Source organism: Drosophila santomea, chromosome X, assembly GCF_016746245.2.
Source record: "Drosophila santomea strain STO CAGO 1482 chromosome X, Prin_Dsan_1.1, whole genome shotgun sequence".
Lineage (NCBI taxonomy): Eukaryota > Metazoa > Arthropoda > Insecta > Diptera > Drosophilidae > Drosophila > Drosophila santomea.
The window spans coordinates 16,255,201-16,268,133 of NC_053021.2; the positions used below are offsets into that span (position 1 = coordinate 16,255,201).

The 12,933-nt window shown below is 48.0% G+C and overlaps 2 protein-coding genes across 2 annotated transcripts; both read right to left on the bottom strand.

Moving 5' to 3' along the window:
• Positions 1–3,939: 3,939 nt before the first annotated feature.
• LOC120456072 (probable ATP-dependent RNA helicase CG8611) lies at positions 3,940–12,262 on the bottom strand. Its single transcript, XM_039642661.1, has 5 exons — positions 12,108–12,262; positions 10,100–12,048; positions 9,608–10,035; positions 5,098–5,287; positions 3,940–4,840 (listed from the first exon to the last, which is right to left on the bottom strand). The coding sequence occupies exons 1-5, from the start codon at positions 12,165–12,167 to the stop codon at positions 4,555–4,557; spliced, it is 2,913 nt and encodes a 970-aa protein (XP_039498595.1). The 5' UTR covers positions 12,168–12,262; the 3' UTR covers positions 3,940–4,554.
• A 223-nt stretch (positions 12,263–12,485) lies between these two features.
• LOC120456352 lies at positions 12,486–12,931 on the bottom strand. Its single transcript, XM_039643138.2, has one exon. The coding sequence runs from the start codon at positions 12,929–12,931 to the stop codon at positions 12,776–12,778; it is 156 nt and encodes a 51-aa protein (XP_039499072.1). The 3' UTR covers positions 12,486–12,775.
• Positions 12,932–12,933: the final 2 nt, after the last annotated feature.

Sequence of the window (12,933 nt, forward strand, 5' to 3'; positions counted from 1 at the left end):
TTGTGGCGCCCCCAAACCCCCATTGCCACCCTTCCCCTGCCAACCTGCCACCCTGCCACCCTGCCACATGCCCCCCCTCCCCGCCCAGCGGTTGAAACTGTTGAACTGCCAGGATTCGTGGGTCGTCAGCTTCCGTTTCCGTTTGACCGAGTGCCCGTCTATTTATTTGCAAATGCAACGCGTCCAATTTGACAGTTGTCGCTGGCTGTTGCGAGAGTCATCCAGTAAATCCCAATCCCGATTCGCATCCAGCAACCAGCATCTAGAATCCAGAAGCCAGAAGGCAAACCCACCCATCCTCCCCATCCTGCAGTGAAGCGGAAAGTGTGAAGGCCTGTAACGAGGCATATTGCGATTGGATTTGTGTAAATTTATTTATGTTAATTAGTTTCAATTTGATTTAATTTGCGCGGCGAGGCGAACTGAAAGGGAAGACCACGGGGGCCAGGCAATTAAAAGCACGTTAAAAACGCATTTAGCCAGCTATATACATATACATACATACATATATACATATGTATTTATGTATTTATTTGGCCGATGCGGGGTGGCTACATCTTGGGACCCGTTTAGGCCGAAAACGAAAACGAAATCGGCTAATGACAGCCGCATCAATCCGCTGCGCTAACAAAGCGTTGAAGAAATCACTTTACCAGCGGCGTCCCATAAAACGCAGCTCGCCGGCTGAGAAATGGGTACCGAATTCCGAAAAGGAACCGCGCCTCTTGGACTCCACTTCCAGTTCCAGTTCCTCGATCCCAGTGCTCAGTGCCCAGTTACCAGTTAGCAGTTGGCAGTTGGCAGTGACCAGTTCCCCAAAATGACAACGAGACATGCGAGCAAATGAAATCAAATCAAACCAAATGACTTGGCCGGCTCCTTCGACGAAAACTCTAATTTGTTGATAATTTGCGACCGCAGCTGAGCCTGAATACTGAACACTGAATGCTGGATGCGGGATATGGGATATGGGATACTGAGTGGGATTCGGACTTTGGGTATACATATATCAGAGGTACGCTGACCGCCAACGATGCCCCACGGGTGACTCTCGGGATCCGAGATCAGGCCAAGTGCCGTGCGAGTAGGATGCTATATGTTCTGGCTGATCGGCCGGCGGCTGGGCAAACTGGCCAAGCGCTACTTCCGATGACTGGCCAAAATGAAATCGAAACTGGCCAAAAGAAATAAAACTATAGAATGAGAAGTACCTAGCAAATGTAAAGAGTATCTAAGCATTGTATTTCAAATTGCCATTCTTATTGTAAAACCTCTTTAAATAGGTTAAGCTATCATCATTTCTTTGATTGATTTGAATAATACATATACTTCAAGAGACTCATATAATTATAAGTAAAATTCTATTAAAGCAATTGATATTACTATGCATTAATCTATTATATTTAATTATTTAATATGTAATTATATATTTTTGTCAGTTGTGCGGAACAACATATACCCCTTGCACACATTTTTCCAGGGTAACAATACTCCTCGAATCGAAAGAAGAGGGGAGGGGTGGGGGTTAAAGAGCCAGAAAAAGATGAAGATCGGTGCTGTTCGGATTTATGGCGCACAGCGCCAACTGCCAATTTAAAGACAATTTGGCCAAGAGGCGCGATTTCAGCTAAATTGCAACACAAATGCAAACAATTAGGAGCTCTTTTTCTGGCCACAACGGTGCAGTTGCATCGATGGAAGGAAGGTCACAAGACGAACGGCAACCCGTTGATCCCGGCGAGATCCCACCGATGACAGATGATCTTTCACTACCCACCAAATATCGCCCCAGTTGAGCGTCGAAATTAATTGGTTTTTAACGCGGGGCGACGATGGCCAAAGTATGGGAGTATGGGAGTGTGGAGTATGGGAGTATGAGATGGTGAACCTCACGGATTGCCGACTTGGATGCCCCGGAATGCGTACAACAGGAGCAGGAATGGATTAAGGTCGAAGGAGCTGGCTGAGAGAACACCCATGGATCTACCATTTGTTTAATCATAATCAATTTATGATTAGTTGAATAAATAATACCTATATACATACCAAAGATATTTTAAATGATTAAGCTTTTATACTGCTACAAATAGCCAATAGCTGATTGTAAAACAATTGCTATACCACCAAAAACTGGCCCACGGCCAACATCTGTTGGTAATCCCCTTCGATTCAGCCCTTCGATTATGTCCTTCGATTGATTTAAGCCCAGTGCGAAGCATGTGTGATTAGCAGCGATCTAATTGGATCAACTCCTGCCAACTCCTGCCAATTCCAGCCAGGATTTCTGCGAGGAGGAGTGGAGTTGGCTGGATGGTTTGCCACCCTCTCGTCCGGCCAAAAAGGGTTGGCTGTGGAAAATTGCTAATGTGATTGCACTAATGGCTCGAATTATAGACGCATTAGGGTAAATTAAAATCCTCCACTCGATTGAGAGGCTTGTGTCCACTGGGGGGCGGTAATGAAGTTGTAGTCGAGTAGTGGCGCACTAACAATGCCCTTTGTTGGTTGGTCAGGTGCAAATGTTGCATGTTTTTCTATCGCTCTCCTTTTTTTTTACCCAAACCTCACCTCCGCCGCTTTTCCAGCTCGTTTTTCCAGCTTGCTTTTATTGAAATAATAAGTGCCAGGGGTCGGGGGAGTTTTCCCGTCAGCAAGTACGAGCCAAAACAGCTGTCAGCATTTTTGTCCGTTCGGCTAAAAAGGAAAACCCTAATGTGGCCCATGGCGTTGACAACGGGGTGGAGCTGAAAATGGTGGGGTTTTCCACGGACATTCGGGGATGGTGATTGGGGAAGGGGGATTGCCCCCTGCTAAGTGACAATTATTCGTGCTAGTTGTCGGTTTGGTTCTCCAAAGTATTGGTTACGTTACGCGATTGGTTAGCGTTAAGTGGACGGCAATCGCATTTGCTGATCGGAGCAGCGTAATTTCCGCTTAATTATGTTGACCTAATGATTTTGAAAACTACTCATGCTGATTATTGAAAAGGTTTTCAAATTGCAGGCACATGTTTTGGAAACGAAACTGTTTACTTTATAAAGGAAATCAAGCCAAAATAACACGACTTATGCAGCAGTTGTATATTTGGTCAATATTGTTAAGACAACTTAATAAGTTTGATATAGTAGGTTTTTTAGAACTTTTTTACAGATTTACAAAAAATGATTTTTGGATCAATTTTTGCATTTTTTACCTTGTATAAAAATCATCATTAAATTATGCAAAATAGATGAAAAATATAATAATTATAAGCGTGAACGCCAATCGATTGGTAGATTAATTACAAACTCAACTAGATATGGCACTCCATCATTAGGTTAATATTATTTTGAATTTTATGATGATTATTTTGGGACAAAAAATCAAAAAGTTTACTTGTGGCAAAAATGTAATATTTGTACAGGTTATTTTCTTTTTATAATAACTTGACTAAATTGGATCAAGCAGGTAAAACAAGAACAACAATCTTTGCAACTTTCGCTTGAAGAATATATATATCTGATAGACCTAATAATACATTTGCCCAAGAACATAATACCACACCCACCTTTTCCCCACTCAAGTGGGCCCCCCTTCAACTCCATTCCAACTCCATTCTGTGGACAGCCCCCGGAAGTGGGGGGCATGGTTTTAATGGACGCATTTATACCAAAATATTATTTCATATGTTGACACTCGCACGTAATTAGGACGGCGGTTCATGGTTGATTGACTTTGACTTTGAGTGACATGTGGACATGTAGGCAAGGAAGGGGCAAGGGGGCGGGGGGCGTGGGCCAGTGGCCTAATTAAAAATCAATCGCTGAGCGTCTAATTAGGGTCCTTTCATTCACCGCCGCCGTCGAGGAGGGGCGGCAATTAAGGGGCCATAATACCCCCCCCCTCTTTGGGCCACGTGTCCTGGCGGGGAGGAGTGAAGGGAAAAGAGAAAAGCGTTTGTACAGTGTTTATACGTGTATTCGATGATATTTATTTATGCCTTGTCCAACGAATTATGCGCTTCAGTTGCATAAAAAGGCAACACGTGCCGACCTCTGACCCCTCGCCGTCGTTGGTGACACATTTTCAAAACTCTATGACTGAATGAGTCTGCAGTGAGCGGAAAATGGATTTCTAATATTTTCCACACAAAAAATCAACGAACATATTACGGCGAGTAATCAAAAAACAAGAAGTAAAAAAAATGTATATATATATATATATATATATGTTGGAAAAACAGTGGGAAAAAAATGAAAAAGGAAGCTTAAAATATGCTGGCTGGCGGCCACAACTTTTCCCGCAGGACGTCCGGGCTTAAAAGTTGAGAAAAATGAAACTTTTATGAGCGCATCTCCTTGGGTTTTCTTAGATTCTCACTCGCATACATATATATAATATATATGGAGCAATTTTCTTTTCGATTAAATGCTTGAGCAGGCACAGCGGACAGGCAAAATGGCGCGCATAAAGTGCCGCAAAGTGCTCAGAACTCCATCCGGACCGCACTCCCTGCTCCACTCCTCCGCCTGCCTGGTCCAAGTCCTAGTCATCCACCCATCCGAGATGCTCCTCCTACGCCTGCTTGCGTCGCTTGGCGGCTCCCTCCGGTGGCAGTCCGCTGTCGAACTCGGACATGTTCAGCGCCCTCGATTTGCCCAGGCTCTTCATGAAGCTGCTGCGACCCACTCCGCCGCCCATGAAGCCACCCTTGGATGGCGGCCCTCCTGGCTTCTGGTGCTGGTTCTGGTTCTGGTTCTGGGCTCCTCCGTCCCGCTGCTGCAGCTGCCGCACCTCCCCGCTGACCGTCGTCGTGAAGCGCCGCTTGGCCCGCTTCTGCGCCTGGATCTTCTCGGGATCTCTGCAAAGGATTGAAATGATAAGTTTAATACAGGAGTTTAATTCATTGCCTTACAACTAGCTAGCTTATTATATGTGAGCAACTTTTAAAGTGGATATCCTATTTGGAAAAGGTTTCAGTTTAAAGATCTTTAGAATCTTAATCTTCATGCGATCATAGCTCAATCTGCCAACTTAAAACCTTCCTATTTAACACAATTCTAATACAATTATTGGTAAATTTATGAGAACCTATGTATCTAAATTCATTATGTATACCTTTCGGTGTAGGTCAGTCGGTTGGTGGGCGGGGCCGCTTTGGGGGCGGCGTGCTGAGCGGCGAACTTGGAGGGCGCCTCCTTGAGGGCGAAGCTCTTGGCGAAGTGGCCCATGTGGGCGATGCGCACGTTGAAGATGGGCTTCAGCTCCTTGGGAAACGTCGAGTAGAACTTCATCCAGGACACAAAGGCTGCGGGCGAGGAAGAGCAGAGGGAAGAGGGAAGAGGGGAAAGGAGGAGATGTTAATGTTAATGCCTTTAGAATTAATTGATGTCTTGGCTTAAGTGCCGAGCGATGTGTGTGTGTGTGTGAGTGTGTGAGCCGCATTCATTACAAAATAAATTTGTTAAAATGACAAATGAGCAGTGTCAGCAAAGGATTTCACATCACAACCACAATAGAGACCCGGGCATTGTGCTCACCGGAATAACCAAGCCACACACACACACAAACACACACAAACACACACACAGAAACACACACACACGAGGAGTAGAGTATGTGGTGCGGGAACAAAGTGTACACACGCTTGTGGTTCGCTGTTGTGGGCATGTCCTTGCTAATTACGCAGCACTTATGCCAGGCAATTCCAAATTATACAACAATGATATCAAATTACCAACGGAGCAGCAGACAAGCAGAACAGCAGAGCAGCAGAGCAGCGGAGCAGCCACTCAGGAACCCGCAATTGTTACCCCGATAAGCATCTCGCCACTCGGCGGACTGGGATATGTAAATGCGATCCGATCCTTTCAGTTCCAATGTGATGCGATGTGAAATGAGAAATGCAATGCAAATGGCCAAAGAACGACACTTTCCAAACGAGACGAAACGAAACGAAAGCAGACAGATGCGAGTGCGAGTTGCGGGGCAAGACGAGTCCTTTTTAAGGATACGTCAAGGATTCGCGGAGAGTAATGAGTATCAGCAGAAAGCGAATACAGCTTTGTCTTCATATCATTAATAAGTAATATGAATATGGATATTGTAAATACATATGTACATAGTAATAGTTCAGAACAACTAATAGTCAATCGATAAATGCTTGTTTCTATTTCCTATCATTTAACATTAAAAAGGGGTAAAAAAACCACGTTTATAAGATGGTCTTGGTATAGGTTTTCACCTCCTTTATGTGACTAAGCTTTAGATTAAATATATTGTGGGCATATAACAAAGCTTCTGTGTCAGCAGCACTCATCACATAGCAAGCCGCTAAATTAGCTTTAATAAACTAGTCGCCCTTCCGCTGCCAGGAGTTCGTAATTGACTACCGAAGAGCCGCACATCCCGGCCACACACACCGAATCCTCCAGCCCCAGGACGACGGCAGGATGACTGCCAGGGCGAACTCCAGATCCCAGAAAAACAGGAAGCACTGATGGCGGGCAGGAATGAGCAGGGGAGTAGCAAACCGAGAAGCAGAGATGGATGCAAAGACGTTCCTGCCCCGGCAATTAACTCGCAGCAGTGCTCTCTGCATCCCGCTTTTCAGTTCAGTTCAGTTCAGTGCAGAGTGGAGAGTGTCCTTTTTTTGGGGAGCAAAGGACCAAGGCAGCAAAGGACCAAGGCAGCAAAGGACCAAAGTCTCGAAGTCAAGCCCTGGGCTTTCTGGTTCTGGCTTAATTGCCGCAAATGCGATTACGGCCAAGTGGCAGACATTAGGCAAACAAAAAGTATGACGGCAGCGGATGTTTAGAGACGTCTGCCAGCCGGAAGTGGCGAATAAAATAAATGTCATTCCTTTTGCGGGGACAGAAGTTCTACGGAGTTGGGGGAGGGAGGTATCCACCGCAGAAGCCGCACAAAATGGCTTTTTATATGCCATTGTCTCGGTGGTTTTTGGTTTTCTCTTTGTTTTTTTTTTTTTGTTCGGGTGTGCGAGTGGGTGTGTGTACCTTCTCCGGATTTTGTGGTGGTTTCTGCAGCGCGTGTCCATGCGGTTTGTGTAGGCGTGGCAAATTGTTGTGATTGTTTTTCAGTCCACCCATTGCCATTTCATTGCCAGTGCCAATTCCCAACCCCCAGGCGAAGGGTTCTCGCTGGGATTCACTAATCGGGGGTGTCGCCCAAAAGCGGGGGGCTTATGGGTCATCAGGGGCTTAGTTTCGAAGGGCATTAGCAGAGCTCTTTCCATTTTAGCGGGCTAATGGCGAACAATGGGCTGCAGCCGGGCAGTGAAAATATGGCATTAAATACGCCAAAAAGTGATTGCAAGTCAAAGGGGAACTATGAGGATCACAGTGGTTGTCAGCGGATTATCCTGCGTTTGAAAAACAGATGTTTTTCGTGGGAGATACATTACATTTGAGGTGGTTTAAACACGTATTATCACTTTCATTGACTAAAGAGACCCATAAATAGGGTTCATATATAAAACTTGAGTATAAATCAGTGGATAATCTTCTTACCATTCACATTCATCCATTCAGTTGCCATTGTCTTACAACTGCGAAACGCACTGTAGCACGAGCTGCTGAAACTTTAAAAAGCCCGAAGTCTGAAGACAAAAAGTGAATTGCGAGTTGAAAATTGTTTCAATTACCGATGGCAATGCAAGTCGCAGATGTTCTTCCCTCTCTTTCGCAGCTCGCTTGTCTCCGCACAACCCCCCCGTCTCTTTCGCACACCACCCAGCACACCCCACCCCACCCACACTTGCCGTCCCTCTCTGGCTGCCTCGCTCTTAGCTGCTGCTTTGTACAGTTTTGTTCAAGCGTAATACTTTTTAATGGCTTTTTGATTGGACGCAGCAGAGCAGCAGCAGTAGAAAACTGCATCCTCCAGGATCCTCTCCTTTCCCCTCTACCCTGGCCACTCCGCCTCCGGATGTATCGCCCCGTCTCCTTCGCTCCTCCTAGGCTAGTGGCGTCTCTTTCGGGCTCTTTGGCTCTGCTCTGCTCTTAAGTTTTGCCAAGTGGCTTCCTGTCTTGACGCTTGACTCGGCGCTTAAGTGCAATTTGCGTTGCCATTTTGACCGACTCTCGCTCTCGACTACATAAATGTGTGTAAGTGTGTGTGTGTGTGTGTGTGGGTGTGTGTGTGTGTATTTATATATCCTTCATCCTTTATTTATCTTGCTGTTTTGCCATTGTTTTGCGATATTTCGCTCAGTTTCCGTTTCCTGTTTCGACTCGCAGTCGCAGTCGCCATCTCAGCCATCAAAGGAGTTCCCCCCCCCCACATTCGAATTGCCCGCTTTTTTGGGTGCCATTTCCCCCCTTTTATGATTCATTTTGGATGCCTCCTTTCGTTTCGATTAGAATCGTTTCCACTCCGCCTGCCGCTCGCTTTTATGAGTCCTTTATGTTTCAATCGCAGGAAAATGGGGAAAAACATCGTCCGACTCTGCGACTCAACCCTTCGAACGCGCCTTGGTAACATCTAATTAACTTTTTTTCCAGCCTTTTCAGCGCTGCAATTACATTTTCAGCTGAATAGTGGGCAAATGCACAGCTGCACAGACGTGGCGATACCTAGTAAAACATTCTACATCAGCCTCAAAATGTCTCATCATTCTATATCATTATAGTTTCTATTCTATAGTTTCAATAGTATATCTGTTATTTTAGAAATATTTGTAGTTGTATTGTATTTTATAACTATTATTAAAAATCCCTTGACATAATATACCCCTTTCACTATTTTTAAAGGGTAGCGCTCCCACTCGCGTTTTGAAAAGCAAATAAAATAAAATGGGAAATAAATGAAGGCGGAAAAAAGGATCGGGCGATGAAAGAAGTCGCTGGTGGTCACTTGCCGCGATGACGGATGAAGGTGGTGGCTACCCAGGGGGTGGTGGTGGTGCTGGGCAGTTGGGTGGTTGGGTGGTTGGGTGGTTGGGTGGTTGGGTGGTTGGGTGGTTGGGTGGTTGGAGGCCTCCGAAGGAGCGCAACTGAACAGAACAGAACAGAGCTGAGTAGAGCGAAAGCGGGGGATTCATTTGACACGCAATCGAAATTAACTTCAAATATGAAATAATTTTTGTGTTTTTAACGCGCGCTGCCCCGCTGATGATAACTGCGCCTGGCTGCCAGCCTGGGGGCGGTCAAAAGAGCGGGGCGGGGGGCGTGGTCTTCCAACTTATAATTGGAAAAAGAGGCAAGTGTTTGTGTGCCTGTTTTTTTTTGTATTCAGCCAACCGAGTGTTGTAAAAATCGTAATTACAAAGTTAATGTTCTTTGGTGAAAGGATTAAATTGCTAGTTTGTCCAGGGATCAGAGTTGGGGCAATTGGAAAAGTAAGTGCCATGGGAACTCGTCCACTGGCACAGGACTCCTTCCCTGCACTGGATAGCAGGATAGCAAAAGGGTTCTGAATACGAAAAATCGGACAGCTTTCTTGTGGCAATGGAACGATTAATTGGTATTGATAGCAGTCGACATTAACAAGGTGAAAACTCGTTAAAGCGACTCAAAAGATATACATTCTACACTCAGATTAGTTATGAATGCATAAACCTCAAGAGAACTTTAAATGGGAAATGTTTTATATAGAAAAGGAAACCTACCTTTGCAGGACTTGTCGTGCAGCTCGCGATCATCCTCGAGCAGCGTCTGGAACTTGTGCTGCAGATTGGAGGCCGCCTCCTGCACCGTCCTGGCCTCGTCGTCCTTGGGCAGCAGGGTCTGCAGGTAGGCGTACATGTCGCCCTGCTGGATGCGGATGCGCTTCTTCTCCAGATGCCGCACGAACTGCGCCTCGCTGGGCGCCAGGAAGAGCACCGCCCTGCCCCTTCGTCCCGCTCGCGCCGTTCGACCCACGCGGTGCACGAAATCGGCGGTGGTTTGCGGCGGCGTGTACTGCACCACCAGCTTTATGTCGGGCACATCGATGCCGCGACCCACCACATCGGTGGCCAGCAGGACGCAGCTGGCGCAGTCGCGGAAGCCACGGAAAACGCCCTGCCGTTCCGTCTGCGTCATGGAGCCATGTAGTCTGTGCCAAGAAACAAGCAATTGAGCAAATGAACCAAGGATTAGAAGATAGCAAAGCAACTCACTTGAAGAAGCGCAGACCCTGCAGCAAGGGTACGTCGTCATCGTCGTCCGAATCGCTCTTCTCCTGCTCGTCCTCCTCGTCGAGCACCCGCCTGGTCAGCGCCTCGTTCAGCATGTCGTGATGGAAGTTCACCATCTCCGTGGTGCTCATGAACACAATCGCCTTGAACTGCTTGGGACTGGCGTCCATCTCCTTGGCCAGCAGCGAAGAGAGGGCCACCAGGCGCAGCTTGGGCGGCACCACCACATAGCTGAGCTGCAGATTCTCGGGAATACTGAGCACACCCGTCACATCCTCCTGGTACTCGCCCAGTCCGTCGTCCACCTCTAGCAGCGCTTCTATGCTCTCCTTTTGGTAGCCATCCTTGCCTTTCAGCGCCGCACTCGCCGCCTCATCACTGTTGTCTATGTACAGGGGATCCTTTAGAGTCAAACCGGCCAGCTGTTGGACCTGCGAGGTCAGAGTGGCACTCAGCAGCATCCTTTGCAGCTGGGGCAGTTGCTTGTCCTCGCACTCCGCGCGCTGCTTGTCAATGGCCTCCACCAACTGCTTGACATCGCGTTCGTAGCCCAGCTCCAGCAGGCGATCTGCCTCGTCCAGTATGAGGAACTGCAGTTTGGTCAGCTTGAAGGAGGCCGTGTGCAGCAGGTGATCCACCAGACGACCAGGTGTGCCAATCAGTATATTGATGCCCTTTCTCAGCCTGGCCTTCTCGCTCTTCCTGCTCTCGCCGCCGAGCAAAGAACCCGGCACTATCCACGTGTACGGCTTGACCAGCTTCTGGATGAGTTCGTATGTCTGCATCACCAGCTCCCTGGTGGGCACAATCACCAGGGCCAGCACGCCATCCTTCCGCTGAATCCGCGGCTGCTGTTTCTGCAGCAGTTCCACCAAGGGCAGTGCGTAGGCCAGGGTCTTTCCCGAGCCCGTTTGCGAGCGCACCAGCACATCCTTGCCCTGCAGCACTTCGGGTATGGTCTTCTGCTGCACGCTGGTTAGCTCTCGAATGCTGAGCAGATCCTCCAGGTTCTTCACGGCATGCGGATGCAGTCCCAGGGTGGATATCTTGGAGCCTGTAAATATGGTCTCCTTGACGGGCTTCACTGCTCTCTGGCCCAGTTGCTTGAGTGCCTCCACGTCGCTCTGGTCGAAGAGGCCAATCTTCTTGGTGCGAAAGCGGTTGGTGGCCGAGCTCTCCTCAGCTTTCTGTGGTTTCTTCGCTGCTTTTTTGCTTGCCTCTCCTGCAGCTGGCGATGCTGCGCTGGTTTCATCTGGTTCCCCGTCGGATGCAGCGGATTCTTCGCCGGATTCAGCTGACTCCTCACTTTCCCTCGTTGCTCCCTCTCCTGACTTGCCCTTCGCCTGCTCCTCATCTTCGCTGGCTCCTTCCTCCGCTCCTTCCTCTTCCCGCCTCCTTTGCCGCCTCTCCTCCTCCAACTGAGCCCTGAAAAGATCACCGGGCGTGGGCAACTGGTTGGGATTCTTGGGCTTGCGGTGGCTCTTCAGCGCCCGCGTGATCTGCTCCTCGCTGAGCTTCGTCAGCGGCTTTGCCTGCTGCCTCTGTTTCTTGCCCAACCTTTCGGCTCGTGTGATTTTGGGCTTGGCTTTCTGGACGACCACCGGCTTTGTGGTCACATTCAGCATGAAGTCGTCGCCCAGGACGCTCTTAACAGGTGGTTTCGAGGCGTTGACATTGAACATAAGATCCTCGTTTGATGCATTTGCTTTGGGAGCGGCGGAAGCAGCGGGAACTGTGGATTTCGTGGGCGAAACTGAAGGCGTCGGTGGTTTCGTGGCGCTGGAGACTGCGGAGGACGTGGGTGCTGCTTTCAGAGGAGGCGCCCTTCTGCGCACAACGGTTGCCTTCACTTTGGGCTTCCCCGCGTTGAACTGAAAGTCGAATTCCTCGGATTTCTGTACACGTTTTTTGGTCGCTTGCAATGGCGCTTTCTGAAATTGAATAAACAAAATGTACACAGCACTTGATTAACTCGCCCATTGGCACTCACCTGTTGCTTCACCCGCGCCGACGGCTTTACAGTTATATTCAGCGATATATTATCCACCATTTTGGCACATTTGTTGCTTGAAACCAAAGAAGATGTGCGGAAGTTTTGTAAATAAAAACGAATTGAATAAAACGTGCGCGTCTCTTCTTCTTCGCTTGCCACTCACAGCGAGCTGCCAGCTAACAGCTGTTAGCGGGCCAGTGCTGCCCATAGAACAGCGCACAGCGCTGCCAGACGTTGGAAAAAAGATGGCTGCGCGCGAAGTTGGAATTTTGAAACTTCTTAAGTTGAATTTAGCAAAACGCAAGTGCAAATTATGTTTCATATATCATATTTAATATTTAATATTGTATATTAATATATTTCGTATTTGGCAAATTCAGTAACAGGTTCGTATGTTAAAGTAACTTTCTCTAAATATAATGCGCTTGCAACGACTTTCGCAGGCGACATTTGACGACAAAAAAAAAAACAAAAAAAAATAGTTGCACGCATTCAACTGCCTTGGGCAGCGAAGCGCTGTTGGGCTCCATGGTAATTGTGGTTTCTGGTGGGTGCTGCTGGCTGCTGTTTGGTGCTGGGTGGAATGGGCTGGTGTGGGCTCTGTGGTGGGTGGATGGTGGGTGGTGGGTGGTCTTCTTTGCTCTCTTCACATCCATTTGGGCATGTCAGCCCCAGCTGCGGGCACAGATGTCCACCGCAGACCAATGCATGACGGTGACAGAGGCGGCGGTGGCTTGTGCTCCCGCTGGCGGTGGTGGATCTGCCTCGGGATTGGCTTCGCCCCCGCTCTCCGCGTGGCCAGCACCCTGCTCCATGGCCATGA